The 17,053-nt window shown below is 45.1% G+C and overlaps 1 protein-coding gene and 2 pseudogenes across 1 annotated transcript; 1 reads left to right on the forward strand and 2 right to left on the reverse strand.

The window, feature by feature from the left end:
* Positions 1 to 7,879: 7,879 nt before the first annotated feature.
* LOC127307204 (alcohol dehydrogenase-like 6) lies at positions 7,880 to 11,041 on the reverse strand (annotated as a pseudogene).
* A 556-nt stretch (positions 11,042 to 11,597) lies between these two features.
* On the forward strand, positions 11,598 to 12,623 carry LOC139832536 (uncharacterized). Its single transcript, XM_071822316.1, has 2 exons — positions 11,598 to 11,708; positions 11,811 to 12,623. Exons 1-2 carry the CDS (start codon positions 11,598 to 11,600, stop codon positions 12,621 to 12,623), a joined length of 924 nt encoding a protein of 307 aa, XP_071678417.1.
* Positions 12,624 to 12,974: 351 nt separating this feature from the next.
* LOC127307203 (uncharacterized) overlaps positions 12,975 to 17,053 on the reverse strand; it is a 29,483-nt pseudogene continuing 25,404 nt past the window's right edge.

A 17,053-nucleotide genomic window follows, 5' to 3' on the forward strand; every position in this document is an offset into this window, starting at 1 on the left:
GCTGCCAGAGGACGAGGTCCTCGCGCGACAGATCGTCAGACGAGCAAGATCCTACACAGTTGTTGATGGACAGCTCTACAAACGAAGTGCAGCAGGGGTATTTCTCAAATGCGTCTCCAATCAAGATGGCATTGAAATCCTTAGAGAGATCCATGCAGGGGATTGCGGGCATCATGCCGCCCCCAGGTCACTCGTTGCAAAAGCTTTTCGGTTAGGTTTTTACTGGCTCACAGCTAAAGAAGATGCTGACAAAATAGTCAAGACCTGCCGAGGTTGTCAGTACTATGCTACTCAACCAAATGCTCCAGCCCAAGAGCTGAAGACCATACCTATCACCTGGCCGTTTGCGGTCTGGGGGCTCGATATGGTTGGTAAGTTAAAAAGATCATCTCCTGGCGGTTTTGAATACCTTCTGGTCGCTGTTGACAAATTCAGCAAGTGGATCGACGCAAAGCCAGTGAGGAAAGCCGATGGTGCTACGGCACTAAAATTTGTCTGCAGCCTCGTGATGAGATTCGGCATCCCACACAGCATAATCACAGATAATGGCACAAACTTCGCTCAAGGAGAATTGAGGGATTATTGTGAGACAGTAGGGATTCGATTGGACCTTGCATCTGTGGCTCACCCACAATCCAACGGTCAGGTTGAAAGGGCTAACGGCCTAATTTTATCAGGAATTAAACCGCGCCTTGAAGAACCGCTACGACGAGCAGCTGGAGCTTGGGCTGACGAGTTGGAAGCTGTGTTGTGGAGTTTGCAAACTACCCCTAACAGATCAACAGGATTCACCCCATTTTTCCTGGTATACGGATCCGAAGCCGTGCTTCCCTCCGACATCATCCATGATTCACCGCGAGTTTCCGCCTACAATGAAGAAACAGCTGACGAGGCCAGACAGCTATCTGTGGACCTGATCGAGGAAGCTCGGAACTTAGCTGACCAGCGCTCCGTCATCTACCAGCAGAAACTCCGACGCTATCACAGTCGTCGAGTTCGGAATCGCTCCTTCATGACAGGAGACCTGGTCCTCCGCCTTCGTCAGGTGAAAGACCATAAGCTGCAATCTCCATGGGAAGGACCCTTCGTCGTTAGCAAAGTGCTTCATAACGGGTCGTACTACCTTATTGATTTCCGCGAGCTGAAGGATAGACCTGCTAATTGGCACCGGAAACGCAAGCGTGAGGATCTGGATGACATCTACGACGAGACAGATCGCCCTTGGAACATCGCACAGCTACGTCCTTTCTACACTTAGCATATTTTTTCCGAGTTACAAACTCTGTAATAGTTATACATGATCAATGAAATAAAGCTTATGGTTCACTCTTTGAGTCTTTTACCTCCTTTACTTATTCATTTTAGATCGTGTATGTTTTTCCGACTAAAACCGCAGAGCTGGATGTTTCCGCCTAGGCGTGTATGAAAGTTGTGATTTTCAAAATCGTCCTTTAGGACGTAAGCCTAAGTTTTCTGGTGGAAATTTTTTTCGTTGCGAACTCGCGGATTCCTGGTAGCGACTTCCGGCCGAAGACGCCAAGGAAAAAGATCCAGAGGGCAAGACTTCTCCGCGGTTATGGACGGACGCCATTGGGCTTCGTCACCGCAGGCGAGCGTTTCCGGCCAAAGATTTTCCGGCTCGTGGAAGGTCAAACGAGTAAGCCGGAAAATTAACAAACCAGCACTTGCTTTTAACAAACGAAACATGCAAATAATTCTAACGGATAGCAGGATAAGTTTTCCGCCCACGCATAATTGTTTCGTCCCTAGATACTTAAGAATTAAAGTTATATTACAAACCCTCGCTGGGGCCAAAATGATGCATTGTTTCTCCCGCAGGAATAAAAGTTTTCACTCCCCCTTAGTCGGAGAAGTCTTGCCCTCTGGATCTTTTTCCTTGGCGTCTTCGGCCGGAGATGACACGTCTTCATCACTTTCTTCCTCTTCTTCAGAAGCTGCAGCGCTGGTCTTGGGTTCCTCTTGGGGAGCGTCCTTGGAGCTGGTCCAGGTAAATTGGGTTCCGGATTCCGCAGGTCGCGCCTCCGCGTCGCGCTCCTTTTGAAGTTCAGCTTCCAAGGGCTCGTCCGCAGGAAGAACGACCTTGTCGTAGAATTCATCATGCCGGATCCTGCGCGCGATACGGGTGTCATAGCCGCTCACTGCATCCAGGAGCGCGTTAACATCCGCATCCGGAGGAACGCCCGTGGTTACCTGCTCAAGATCAAGCTCCGGGTTATGTGCTAAGCACATAGTTAAGGTCATTGCAGCTGCGCCTCGGGCTGATGATGCTTGTAGATCCGTCACCAGCTCCGGAAGAACGTCCACTTTTCTAACAAGTTTGCGAACGTTGCAAGTGCGACTCCTCTTGATGGATAAGTTGTGGCATATCTTGCGGGAGGCGGAGATGAGATCTTTGCAATCATCGCCTGCGAGTTGAAGAAGGTCGTCTCGTGGGAACAAATTCCGACACTTTTCCGGATACCCAAGCGGCTCTGCATAAGATAATTAGGATATAAGCATGCAATTTGAGCACAAAGAAAAAGGTCGAAGCAAACATCTAGACAAGGTTTCAGCATAGTACCCAAGATGTTCTCGTTGAGCAAGTCCCAGTGATGTTCCGCGGTCTCCATATATTTCTGGAACCCATAGAGCTCTTTCTGCTGCCTCTTGATGGTCTCGCTGTCAGCATTTCTTTTCAATATAAATTCGCCCTTTTCCCTGATGTGCTCGGAGTTTTTCTCCGCCAGTTGTTTCTCGGCCTGCTCCCTCTTTAGTTCCGCCTCCTTTAGTTTCGTTTCCAATTCTTGGTACGAGGAGCGCAGGTTCTCAAGTTCCGACGAGGCTGTAGCAAGGGAAGAGGATGCGCCTATAATAACATAAGTCAAAAACAAGTTCAAAGTCGGAATGTGAACTAATGACAAAAAAGACGGAAACCAACCTTGGGCGTCCGCCAGTTGTTTGTTCAGTTCCGCGTTCGCATCTTTCAGAGTCCGGATATTTTCCGCCTGACTCAGAGTAACGCGGCGGTGAAGGGCAATGTTCTTGTGCAGCTCGTAATGCAGCGCCTGCTGTTCCTGTAAAACATAGACAGTGCAGGAGTAAAAATTCGGCCTGTAACAGTGGTTTCCTTCAAAGCATTATTGCCGGAACCTTTCCGCCATAATGCTTGGGGGCTACTGATCCAAATTAAACACTTTCCCGGAAGTAATCTTTCTCTAAGCATCTAAGCGCTAACTATTATTTGAGTTTCCGCCTACATGCTTGGGGGATACTGGGGAGTACCTTTTGCTTGCAGATGAGTTTGTCGAAGAACTGGCCGACATCCTTCTTAAAGTCCTGGATTTCCGATGTTGCGACGTCAGGCTTCCCCCAAGCGTTGTTCAGCATGGCGTTGAGCAAGTCTTGTTCAAGCTCCCATTTCTCTGCCTCGGTTAACTTGTTGAAAAACTTGGTAGCATATGCCTTGGGGGTGGAAGTGATGTCAGCCGGATCTCCAAAGTTTTTCGGAAAAACGACGACGTCGCCAGCGCCGTTTCCGGCCTTCTCAGAAGAAGTGACTTCAGCCTCTCCTTGGCCTTGTTCTTCTGCGTCTTCTTGGGCAGGGCCTTTGTCCTTAGGATCTTCTCCGCCCACTTTCTCGCTGCTAACCGGGATTATTTCTGGTGGAGTGTTTGCGGCAGGAGGGGGAGATTGATTAGCCTGAGGGGGAGACAGCCGAGGAGTAGGGTGGGAGGTACTTGGCGGAGCTGGAGTAGTAGGACCAACTGCCGGAGACTTTTTCATGTATTTAGTAATAGGCTCTTGGCTGATGGTCCGCGTGGCAGTGGTACTCGGATTCCTGCAAACAAGTGAAAGGGATTGAATAAGAAATAATTTCACCAAAATAAAGGTGCGCCATATTCGGAAACTTACGAGGCGCCAGGGATGATGGGGCGCGTGCGTTTGCCAGCTGTTGAAAGCATCTTCAGGCGTGCACGCTCCGCTTTCCTCGAGTCTAGCGGAGGTGGCTTGACGGTTTTGGACTTCTTGGCGGAGGCCTCGCCGCTAGCTCCGGCTTCTGAGCCGGAAGCGTTGGCGCGGGGACGCTTCGAAGGTCGAGGGGCCGCCTTGCGGGGTGCCTGTTCCTCTCCCTCCTCTTCGTCCTCCGGAACCTCCTCCGCCGCGTCGCCACTGACAGGGACACGAATAATGGTGCGGAAGTTTTCCTCCGCCAAAGTGTTGAGCTGGAAGGAACATGCATAAAAGTTAAAGTTAAACATCCGAAAACTTGTGAAGTTCGAAGCAACGAAAGGAACAGAGCTTACCGGAGGACACTGGTCGTTTGTGCAGATATCCTTGATCAGTTCCGGGACCTGTTGGCCCCTAGGAATTTTCACCAACGTCTTGAACCTTCTCTTGAGGGAGTCGGCCGGAAGATCGTGGCGAGTGACTCGGAGGAGATCGTCCGCCCCGGTGTAGGCGCACATCAGGCGTGCGTTGTGGCGCAGGGGCTGGATCCTCCGGGAGAACCAGCTAAGGGTGAGCTGGGATCCGGTCAGTCCGTCGTGGACTAGCCAGGAGATTCTCCGCGCTGCCTTCTCCAGGATAGGGGTTTGGGCGAGCGAAGGAATGAAGCTCCAGCTTGCGAGCTCTTCCGGAGGCTCGTTGATGAACTGGGGTAAGCCTTCATGGATGTCCGGAACTGAAGCGTTCTTCTCATAGAACCATCCGGCGTTCCAGTACCGGACGGATTCATGCGAGTCGTGGGGAGGATACATACGGCTAGGGCGGAGCATGAATGTCATACTCCCGCAGTTCACCATTGCTTTGTCCTTGGTTTCTTTCTTCACCCGGAAAAAGAACTGCCATAACTTGACATCTGGTCGGATCCCAAGGTGCCCTTCGCAAAGAGTTACGAAGTTGGACAGGAGGAGGTATGAGTTTGGGCAGATGTTGTGGGGCTGGAGCCCGTATGTGTTGAGGATGGAGAGGAAAAACTCCGAACAAGGGAGTGATAGTCCGCGTTCCACCCAAGCCTTCGTCATGACTACTTCTCCGGCTTCGGGCTTGGGGACGTCGGAATCACGTGTGAAGCTCCAGTGAGTGGAGATCATACCCTCGTTCTGGAGCTCTCTAAGCTCCACATCAGTAGTTGCGCAGGGCCACCACTGACCTCGCTCTCCTTCACGGATCCGGGCCTTGGATGCCTTCTTGTTTTCCGTTTCCTGTACTTTGGCTGCCATCCTAGCTTGTCCCTCGAGTTCTTCTTGAAGCTCTTTGAGGGAGGGGATCCGGCTTGGCGCGGTGCTGGAAGATGCGGAAAATGGTTGAGCTAACCTGATGTCGGAAACATATGGTGGCAGGAATGCTATGGGATCCGGACATATTGGTTCTACTGAATTGGGATCCGGGCTACTCGGAGAACTACCAGTGCAGTGCGATGAATCAAGTGGCATGCTTCCGGCTGCACCCATACAAATTGCTTAAGTACCCGGATCTACACTAAGTCTATCTTCTACGAGGCCGGCGCACTTACCGCTAATGGCGCGGTGGCTCGACGGAGCTCCGGTGAAGACGATGTCGCCGGACTTGAAGGAAACCACCTCGCGTGACCACGAATCGGCGGCGGGGAAGATTTCCCGTTCAACCGAAGTATTCTTGGCGCGAGGGGAGGCTTGGACTGGCGGCGCGCGGAGTTCACCGTGGCGAAGTTCGCCGGAGTCGAGATCTGTCGGGCGGCGCGGCGCGAGGAGGAAGACGAGGTGGTGAGAAGAGGTGAAAGAATGAGAAATTACCGAGCCGCGGGGTATTTATAGGCCACGCGCGGAGATTCGGGATTCGGATCCGACGGTGGAAACGGAACGGTCACACCGTTGGATGGACGACACGTGTTTTAGGTCAAGTGCGGTAAAACGACGTGGAGGTAACTCAACCATGCACTCCCGAAAATTCCGGCTAAAGATTTGCATCTGCGAAAATTTAGCGCGGGAAATAAGGAAGTTGTGCGCGGGAAAAGCGGAGTCTCCGTTGTTGTACGCGATCTGAAGATGAAGGACTTCCGAGTGAATGAACCCGGAATCAAGTAAAAGTTTTGAAGCTCTTCAAGATTCTCTTCGGATCCGAGCTGAATGAAGTCGGAGGAATGATGAATCTCGGAGAACTTCGGGAGCTACTGTTGTGGGTATATTTTATGGGTATATCAACGGCATGGCCTAGATCCGGCAAGCCCGGGTGGCCCATAGTTGGTGGTGAGGCATGTGGCCCATCGGGCGGCCCAGTTGCTGTAGATCATGAAGGATGAAGTCCAGCCCAGGAACAGGAAGCCGGATCTCAACCGACCTACGAAGGAGGCCGGATCCGTGGAGGCCCATAAAGTATCCGGATCCAGCACGGCCTAGAAGGAAGGCGGATCCTTGACGTACACGGCAAGATATTGTACCGTAGTTAGGTAACTTGTATTCCGGCTAGGACTCTCCATGTAAACCCTAGATCTGTGCGCCTATATAAGCCGGATCTCGGGAGCCCTAGAGGCACAACCACAACTCTTGGTAACAACGCGAAAGCGCCCAGATAATTCCAGACAAGCAGCAGTAGGCCCTGTCATCGTGCAGGTGTTCCGAAGCTGGGTAAATCGCGTACCACCGTCCCGAGAGCACTCCGCCCTATGGCCCCTACTTCTTCTCCCCCTCGTGAGGATCCCTCCTCCGGGGTACCGTCGATTAGGCAACGACATAACCACTGATGAAGTTTATTACCAAGCTGAGGCAAGCAAGAAGGCTTTCTTCTAAACGGAAGCATTCCTCTGCTGCTGACAGAGAACATGAATTCTGCAGCACTTTAGACCACAACAGTGAGAAACGAAATGTAATATGCCAAATGCTTAGAAAGAGAAATATCTTAGAAGTTTCGATCAGTCAAAATGAGTTACCATGCTAAGTCCAAGGATCTGAAGAACAATGTACATATGGAGCATTTCTTTCAAATTATGCAAATGCTTTTGTTGAAAGAATTCTTGTCACAAATTTTGCTAGAAATGTATACAGTATAAGCATCCAGTATGTCCTTTCTTGCAGTGCTGCTTACTTAATCACAGGTTGGGTTTCAGTCCATTCTGCAACCTTCTGTCATAACATTTTGTGCCAAAAATGGGTGAAAGGGAACCTACAACTTGTTTAACTTGAAGAGAAACTATGTGTATAATGTATTAACTCGGGCGCAAAGAAGAAGAAAAAAATCTTATGACGGTACATAATGATATTTTGAAACATGGCATTTCCACAATCTATGCTTCTTATAAAGCAAAACCCCACTAACTGAAATTAATGTTAGTCTATCTCTTCATGCAAGTTGTCCACATGACCACATCACCTATTTTATTAGCCAAACAATTGTCCATGTCATCTCCATGTCTATCGCGACATGCAAACTATCCATGTCATCTATATTTTCCATCCCATTGTCCACATCACCAATTTTTAGCCATCAAATATTAAACCATCTCATGCCAATCAAAATTTACCTCCCGATTATTTTGACCAATGCAATCTTGCATATTCCTATATATACCTCCATGTTTCATATATTTTATAACCTTTTGTTTATTGATTTCTTACAAGATTACTGCTGCAACACGTGGGGTATCCTTCTAGTTGAATTTTAGTCTATACTGCAAGTGTTTGCTAGCCAAGGATATCCCTTGAAGCACATGCAATATAACATGTTTCATTATTTTCAAAATAGAATTACTAAGCAGGAGCAAGCAATGGTCCTTGGTCTAAGTAATGTGTTAACTAATACATATTTAGGAAAACAATATACGTACATCTTATATCATTAAATTTTACACAATTCATTCCAATCAAGAAGCTGAAAGAATAGAAGGCCAGTCTTACCCAATGCATGGAACAAGCATACAACATTGTAATCACCAGAAAATCAATTTGCAATAATATAGATTACATGAATAATATTTGAGATGGTACATATGAGGATTCGAAGGAATACTAGAATTTGTAGTCCTGTCAATATCTATAAAACCAAAACTTCCAAGGTGAAACACCAATAAAGAATGATGTAAGAGCTTGGAAGTGCTGATGTGATGAAAACTGGAGCCAGGAGCGAGATCAAGTCGAAAACTACTGAAGAGAAAACCACCAAAATAGTACAGATATGCGGCACTCATGTATAGTTGTTCAATCCTATCACTTTGGCATGTGAATCACACATCGCAAATACCTGTTTTCTAGCATCAGTTCAAGTGCCTTGTTGATGTCACTGAATGGCATATCATGTGTGACAAGGTCATCAACTTGGATCTCCTGAGAAGTTACACAACAGAATGGTCAATGCCTAATTGAGATATATGATTTCCAAACAACTTATCACAAACATCCATCATACAAGTAGCTATTTCGCAAAGTCTCTGTCGATTTTCTCAAGTCCCAGTCGATTCAGAAAAGTGCACCTTTAGTTTAGTGAAAAGCGCAACTTGCACTAAGTTGCACTTTTTTGAATTGACAGATGCTTAAGAAATCTCAGTTGATTGAGACTTAGACTTCTCTACTAGTCTTATTTTCACTTGCATCCACCACAGCACAACCACACTAAAGAGGGACATACTAACTACGCCAGTACGAACAATGAAGTTCAGTTGCTTAATTCAATATCATTAACTAGGTTTATGTAGAAAAGCATCAAAAAGTATTTTCTTCTGCAACAGTTTCCAAATTACCTTGTTTGCATACTTCTCCACTAAAGGTATATCAGATTTGGGTCTCCATCCTCCAAACAAGGACCCCTTCAGTGTTCTTCCAGAAAGAAGCAATCCATAATGTGCAGAAACTTCTGGCTTTGCTTTGGGTACACCAAGAGTTACAGTCAGTCCCCATCCCTGACAAGACCAGAACATGAGAGGAGAAAATGCATCTAAGCATAACAGGTCAACGCTTTGGCGCACAGTTACTAGAAATGAAAAAGATGAATAGAAATTACATCAGAACAAGATTGCAATGCAGTTGAGACTACTCCAGTATCACCCACACATTCAAAAGAGTAATCAGCCCCTCCATCAGTAAGCCGTTTTACTACCTGCAAGTATGAAGACAACATCATTCATATGTTCATTATAAGGTTGGGATCAATAGGTTAAAGCCTCTGCAGAGATGCAGTGGAGACAACCAGTATCAAAACTTTTTTTGGCTTCCCTCGATTAAAAATGTATTTATTTATAAGCAAAGCGTGTAACTGAAAGCTTGCTTACTGAACACGTGCTCTGTTTCGATCTTGTTAGACAAGTGCTGTCTAGAAAAAGAACTTCTATGGTCTTTCTTTAGTTTATGATTTTGTGACAATTTAATAGGTAGTTCAGTCTATGATTCAGAACAACAGTATGTGTTAAACAGAATGCCGATTGTTCACGAAAGATGCAGTTAAAATAAATCCTATAAACCATACAATTTTCTCAGTCATTTTAATAACAAGTACCTGCTGAACAGGTTCATTCAGTTCGCCAGGATTAATAAAATCTGTAACACCAAAAGCTTTCCCTGTGCCACAGATAAACCAAGTAAGTTCAGGAAAATATCGCTACAGAAGTATGCAATTTATATTTTGTATTGCATCATATACCCTTTTCTTGCTTATCAGGATTAGTATCTACTCCAATAATCTTGGAAGCTCCCCGTAGCTTAGCCCCTTGAGCTACCTAAAATCAGCAGATATGGGTCTCAGAATTGTGGTTCTTTATATCCGTTATTTCGACTTACAATAGCAGCTTACTCACAGAAAGTCCTACAGTTCCAAAACCAAATATAACTACACTCGATCCCTTCGATATATCGGCAACATTCCAAGCTGCACCAAGGCCTAAGGAACAGATCAACGGAACAAAGAAACAAGTGGATGAATGATCAGATATCATCAAAGTATGCAGCCGTGCAAGACGACTGAATCATTTGAACACCAATTCTTAGCACCAAACATAAAATATAGCTTTAGAAAGACTGGTGCAAAGGTTACCTGCAGACACGCCACAGCTCAGCAGGCCTGTCCATGGGCATGGTCGGGCTGACCTTCACCGCGCAACCCGAATGGACAACTGTGTACTCGCTGAAGCTCGACACGGCACAGTAGTGGTACACGGGCTTCCCTCCGATCGAGAAGCGGGTCTTCTGGTCGCTGTGCATGACACCCCTCCTCTCCAGGCCGAGCTTCTGGCACATGTTGCTCTTCCCCGATACGCAGTGCTTGCAGCTCATGCACTCCCCGATGAAGACGGTGAGCGCGTGGTCTCCCACTTGGAACTCGATCACGCCTTCCCCAACACTCTCAACTACTCTGCAGATCAAAGGTGATAAAATGTCAGCGTTTCTATGTAAGCGATTCACAAAGTCTTACTAAGAGGCAAGGGAGGAGATCAGGATACAGACCCAGATGCTTCGTGCCCAAAGATTCTGGGGAACAGATCGGGCTGTGCCTGCGATTTGGAACAGAACAGATGTCAGTCAGACAGGCACGTGAAGAAATATTATGGCGTTTTACTTGAAATGAAATGAATGCAAATGCAGGGGATTTGGAGAGAAGAAACTGTTTTGTTGCGGTGCCGGTGCGTACCGTGTTCTGCCACTGGTTGACGTCGCTGCGGCAGATGGAGGTGGAGACGACCTTGACGCGGATCTCCATGGGCCCCGGCGGGGCGACCTCCACGTCCTCCATCACCAGCGCCTGCCCCGCCCCCCATGCCACCGCCGCTGCACGACACCAAACACCGACGAGTCAGGAGAAACCAGGAAAAGCACACATTCGGGCAAGCGAGCAGGGCTCAGGAGGGGACGGATTGGTTACCTCGGCAGGTGATGGCCGCCGGAGGGGGGGAGGACGATGCAGCGGTGGCCATTCGCGGCAAGATTTGGGTAGTGGTTTCTCGCCTGTGCAGATTCTGGTAGAGAGAAGTCAAACAATCTTCGCTCCTTGGTTCACCTTTAGTTGGGGGAGGGTTATGTAGGAGTCTTCCTGCCACCTACCACCGTTGCTCCACCCGCCAACACTAACAAGAAGCTTGAACAACGTATTGGTATCAGGAAAGAGCGCGCAAACACAACGGCTCACAAGGAGGAATGGGATTCCGTGATATGCAGGCTTTTAATGTAGCGCTGCTAGGTAAACAGGCTTGGAGAATTATTATGAAACCGGATTCTTTGTGCTCTCAAGTCCTACAGACAAGATATCTTCATAACCATGAATTGATGGCTGCTTCTGCCCCAAGGGCAGCATCTAGGACCTGGAAGGCGATTTTGGCGGGAAGAGAGGCTTTGAAACTGGGGCTTATAAAGCGAGTAGGCTCGGGCCAGTCAATCTCAATTTGGGAGGATAACTGGCTACCGAACACTGCTACAATGAGGCCGATGGGCCGGTTGGAAGACACTGATCTTGTCATGGTTAATGAGTTGATGACAGGAAACCATGAGTGGAATGAGCCACTAATTCGTGAGCTTTTCTTTGCTCCTGATGCTGATTCGATAATGAGTATTCCTCTAAGAAGTTCAGGGGGTGATGATTGGTTAGCGTGGTCGAAGGAGAAATCTGGGATATATACTGTGTGATCAGCGTATAGAGCCTTGATGGAGGCACGCCATTCGGAGGAGGCCAGAAATGACGCTTCTGTGCCGTCTTCATCTGACAATGATGTTGATGTGTGGAAAAGGCTGTGGAAACTTCCAGTAGTGCCAAAGGTGCGTGTCTTTTGGTGGCGAGTTCTTCGAGGTATTTTACCTGATTATAGGACTTTGTCACGGCGACATATAATGGAGAATAGCACCTGTGCTCTGTGTAAGGCTGAATCTGAAGATGTGATGCACGCACTGATTGAGTGTAGTCACGCAAAGTTATTCTGGGAGGCGGCTAAGGAACTTCTTTTGATTAAGCTTCCAAGGCTACACCCGTTAACTTGGGCGAAAGATATACTTTGCGAGAAAGCTTTCAGCCAAAAGGAGAGAGCTATTATAATTTCAGTGATGTACTCAATTTGGTCATCAAGAAATAATCTTACACATGGTGAAGCTGGCTATAATCCAGCCAAGTCGATTGAGTTGGTGAAGGAGACCTTGCAGACTCTAGAGTTTCCAAGGGAGAATCCTAGGCCTATTAGGCCGGTTGCTAAGTGGCAGAGACCTCCAGATGGTTTTGTGAAAATAAATTCAGATGGGGCGTTCAATACCAGCGATAACTTGGCTGCAACTGGTGTAGTTGCTCGTGAGGGTTTGTTATATAGGGGTGCCATGGGTAAAACGTACCGTGGTATTTCTGATCCTCTGATCATTGAGACTCTTGCACTACGAGATGCTGTTACTTATGCAAGGGACAGAGGTTTTAGTAGAGTTGTCTTTGAAGTGGACTCTGAAAATCTGGTTCATCTTTGGCATAATAGAGCGACTGATCGTTCTATGGCCAAGAATGTTTTAGATGAGATTAGTGAGCTGAGTGTGTTTTTCACAGTTTTTAGCTTATGTCATGCTCGTCGTGAGGCTAACCAGGCAGCTCATTCTTGTGCAAAATTTGCAAGTATTCAAGATGGGTTGTTTTCCTGGGATGCTGAACCACCTGCTTTCTTAGTTCACAGCCTACAGGCTGATTGTAATGGTGTGTGATTGGTGGCTGCAAGTTTCTGACGCACTCTTTTCCTTACCAGGGTACCTAAGGGGACTGGAAGGTTTTTAATGAGGCGGCTTGCTAGCTTTAATATATAGTTTCTCAAAAAAAAAAAAAAAGGTTGCCAGTTGGATGGCAAAAACCCCATTCATGAAGCATTTCCCTTTCAAGACGATCCAACTTTACATTCTATGATTCTCGAAAAGCAAATCACCGTAATCTGAGCAACCTCCATAGACTAATAGACATCAACACTAATGGAAAACACACACACACACACACCAGGATTTGCTGATCACTATGCTCTGTTCATAGGACTTTGTACAACCCATCAATGTTAAACAGTCAAGCAAAGAAAATTCAACACATTTTAAAGCTATATTTGTATCTTTCTGTATATCCAGAGCAATGCCACTATACAATCATTACATGGGTAATCAAGGGTGACCCAGTACAATTGCACTGTAATAATGGGTGATAGCTGTACAGGTTAGCTGACTGGGTTACCAAGGAGGCAGGGCAAAATTGCGAGCTGTTAGTTGCAATGGATACAGAGCTCATAGTCATATCTTTTTCTTGTTTTCATTAGGTCTGACCATCTGTACAGGAGCAGCTGGGATACGGGCCCACCACTCTCTAATTCGTCGGCGGAACTTCTCCGTGTTCTGCTTCCTTAGCGGCATCTCCCTTGTGTAGACCTCTAGGACCACCATCAGGAGCAGATGCCTGGGAGGCGTCAAGATAACAAGTGCAGCTGCAGCAAGAGATGCCACTGCGACCGTTTGAGTTGTCTGTGCACGGGAAAGAAGATGGAGGTTACCATTTGGCAGATTGATCTCTTTGTGAAGTTAATAAAGGTGGGTATGAAATGTTGCATATACATGGATATATATTGGGCTATAAATGGCTCCTATCAGATGAATCAACTAAAGATTATCACCAAGTTGTGTTACATTGTAACAAAATACATGACATGTCAAGAAACTGTTTATGATTGGTATGTCAATGTACAGGGAGTTTGCTAGGCAGTCTCTCTCTTTTTTGCGAGAAAAAAGCTGTGTCTCTTATCCCTATCAAGATAGTCAGAAGCAACAGCAAAGACAAACCTTTGGAACAGCTGCAAACAAGATAGCTCTGAACTTGAGGAGAACAATGTTTACAGCCTGTAGAGTTTCTTCCAACTTGGAAATAGCCTCCTGCAATATCAAGATTTGCTCAACAGGATTTTTACTTGGAGGAGCTCTTACTTCAAGCACTTCCAACAATTTTCCTTCTCCACTGTGTTTCTGCCACAGCATAACAGTAGCAGAAAGTATGAAAATAGAGGGCACAGTGTAATTGACGAGCCCACTACACAAAAAAGAACACACATAGTAAGCAAAGTAATATAGGTAAGCATACTTGATAAGAACAGAAATGATCCAACAACCACAACAAAATTACCTTTTAATAATATAGAGGATAAAAGCTAAGAACAGAAATGATTTCACGGGATCTTCCCACTTGGTTAAAGAGTGAATAAGTTTGCCTACTTGAATGAAGGGGAAAAGTAGCTCCTGCAATATAAGGGTAATCCATCAGAACTCAAGTCGCGGTACTGGTGTACGGCATTGTAATACTAACGAATTTGACTTTATAAGAAATCATAAAAAATTGAAGACATAACATGACCTAATTTCCTCTCAAGTTTTCCACCCTTATACCATTTTATTCTCAAACAAACATCTGATCATATTTTTGCATACACTCTTGCATGTACATATTCTAACATGTTCAACTGCTATGATTTTTGAATAGGTATCCAAACCAATAATATGAGCATATCCTATCCTAAGAGCATAATATCAATGTCAAGAACTAAAAAGTTTTACCAGATCCAAACTACATGCTATCTATTGAACCCAAAGAAATGAAAACATGGCTCTACCAAATTTACTAAAGGCCATCTAAGACCTAGCAAGGAAAAAATAAATTGATTAATATCAACACACCTGCATCAGGGCAAGATTTGCATCAAGACCTTCCACCTTTACTTGATCAACCGTAGCACGTGCTGCCTCTATTCTTTCAGAATAACAAAATGACTCTTCCAAAGCAGCCTCGAGAGATTTTGTGACACCAACGCAAGCAGCACAAAAGCTTATCTCCTTTTCAGTTTCATCTTTTCTATTCAGCAGGATAAATCCCATTCTAGAGAGAGCATATAATGCAAATGGTACAGTATGAGTCTTCGATGTTTTCTTAACTGCTGCAGTTGCGAAATGGCTCAACGGAGTGTCCAACAGTTGAAAGTAATTATTATATAGGGCCTCTAATACCATGTCTCCTTTTGGGAGCTTTTCTGCTAAGCTAAAAGTGAGTGTTGTCTTAACATGAGAAGAAGCAACATGAAAAGCTTCTTTCACAGCAGAGTATCTCAAGATGCCCAGGATAGCTTTTGAGAGTGCTTCTGCTTTCTGAATATCTTCAAGATTGAATCTCCTGATGAATTTATTCACCTGCATTACTTCACGAGTAATTGCTAACCAATAGTTTCTTCGCGAGGGTTCTCCTAACTCAGGAAAATCAAAATATATTGGTTCTGTTCTGCAAATAAGGTGCTGTTAATATTTAAAGACACATGAAAATACACCTGCAACCCTCACTAAAAATAGGCATTAAGAACCCGTCCAATTTCAATACTTACAGAGTGCTTGATTTGTACATCATAGCCTTATCAAAAAGCCGAACACCCAACGGTCCAGTGAAATCACGATTAATCACTTGATTTGAATCTGTTGCTAAATCATATTTAACAATCTTATCACCATAATCAACTCTGATACTCTGAAAATACAGAGCGTGTGTTGTTAGGATCAGCGTTCCTGCCAAAAATAATGGAAATATTAATGGCTTCCCAAAATAGAGTATGGCTGCAAATTGAGAAGTTAAATGCCAGTAAAGTAATTCACCTGGCCAAGCTGATATTCCAATATGCTGCAATACAGGATGAATAGGCCTATCTCCTTCAACAGCTAATATACACTCCCCAGCATTAAGATGAAAACTTGAAGCAAGTGGTGACTGCATGATTCCTTTGACAGATTTGAATACTCTACAAATTAACAGACACTCTTAATATCTTTGTTGAGTCTGCTTCATGGGTTTTAAGGCGGTAAGGCGTCCTAAGGCGGGAACCTTAAAAAACATGATTCTGCTTAACTCAACAAAAAAGCAAAAAAGAACAGCCAGTGATAAAAATATATTTATGCATTAAGTCCATCAAGACATTTACAAAAGGCAGGGCAAATAAATATGGAGTTCAAGAATCTATACAATTTTATTTCTTACCGGTCTAAACTTTTAAGATACTTGTCATATATGAAATAGTGTAATCGGCCACCAGATGAACATGTTAGTGCATCAAACAGATTGTGGACAGTAACCAAGTCAGCTATTATTGGGCACGAAGGCGCTATCCGTGTAAAAGCTCTTAACCCAACTGTCTTCATGTCATTGACCTAAAAATAGCACTAGATCATCATTGTGTCCGCACCTGAAGAAATGTGGTCCTGGCAAGAAAAAATGATGATTTGCAACAACAACAACAAACTAACTTGAACAGCCAAAGTTGTGGAATTTGCATAGAAAATTGATCCCTCGTCTTCATCTTCAATCTCCACGGCATTCTGCAAAGTTAAACCCTGGCCATCAAGACATAATTAGAAAGAATGACGAATATCATAAAGTAAAATACTAGGCTGAAATTTCTCGACAGGAAATATGGGTGTGGGGAGCATTTACTTTTAGTTTGGTTAAAAGGCGACAATTTGATAGGGGAAAAAAGAAAAATGGTATCTCGTGACCAACTGCAGCAATGAGATGTCTCACATTTTCTAGCAATCCATCCTCAGCACCTGGATGTTCCCATGCAAGCATCATATCAAACATTAGACGACGAAGATTCTTATCAGCCAAATAGTCTGGACGTGTAGTTACTGCATGAAGAGCTTTGTGGCAGCAGTACTCTAATAGCTCCCTTGCATATGTATTGGGTTCCTTGTGATTATCTGGGAAATCAGCCTCAAAACTTTGCTGCAAGTTTTCAGTTGCAAGAGCAAGAATCCTGAAATCGTAAAACTGAGGAAACTAAGCACTTCACTTCAGAACTATGCACTTTGAGAGTAACTGAAGTAGATATTTGTCAGACATGACAGTAATGTTATGAATAAAACCATATAAGGGTGGAAAACTTGAGAGGAAATAGAGTCATGGTATGACTTTGAAGTTACAGAATTCTTCAAAGCACATGATCAAAAAGTGCCTGCAGCATTAACTGATTAACTGTGGCTAACTTACAATGGTTACTTTATCCTTCACATGATAACTGAGTATTTAGACATTCACTAGTAGTAATCTTGCACACGCAATGCACGTATCTTGCACTATG

Source organism: Lolium perenne, chromosome 6 (assembly GCF_019359855.2).
Source record: "Lolium perenne isolate Kyuss_39 chromosome 6, Kyuss_2.0, whole genome shotgun sequence".
In the NCBI taxonomy this organism is placed as follows: Eukaryota; Viridiplantae; Streptophyta; class Magnoliopsida; order Poales; family Poaceae; genus Lolium; species Lolium perenne.

Coding starts and splice junctions, on each gene's coding strand:
- LOC139832536 (XM_071822316.1), top strand. CDS start 11,598: ATGGAGGCACGCCATTCGGAGGAGGCCAGAAATGACGCTTCTGTGCCG. Junction 11,709..11,810: donor AACTTCCAGTAGTGCCAAAG/GTGCGTGTCTTT, acceptor GCTCTGTGTAAG/GCTGAATCTGAAGATGTGAT.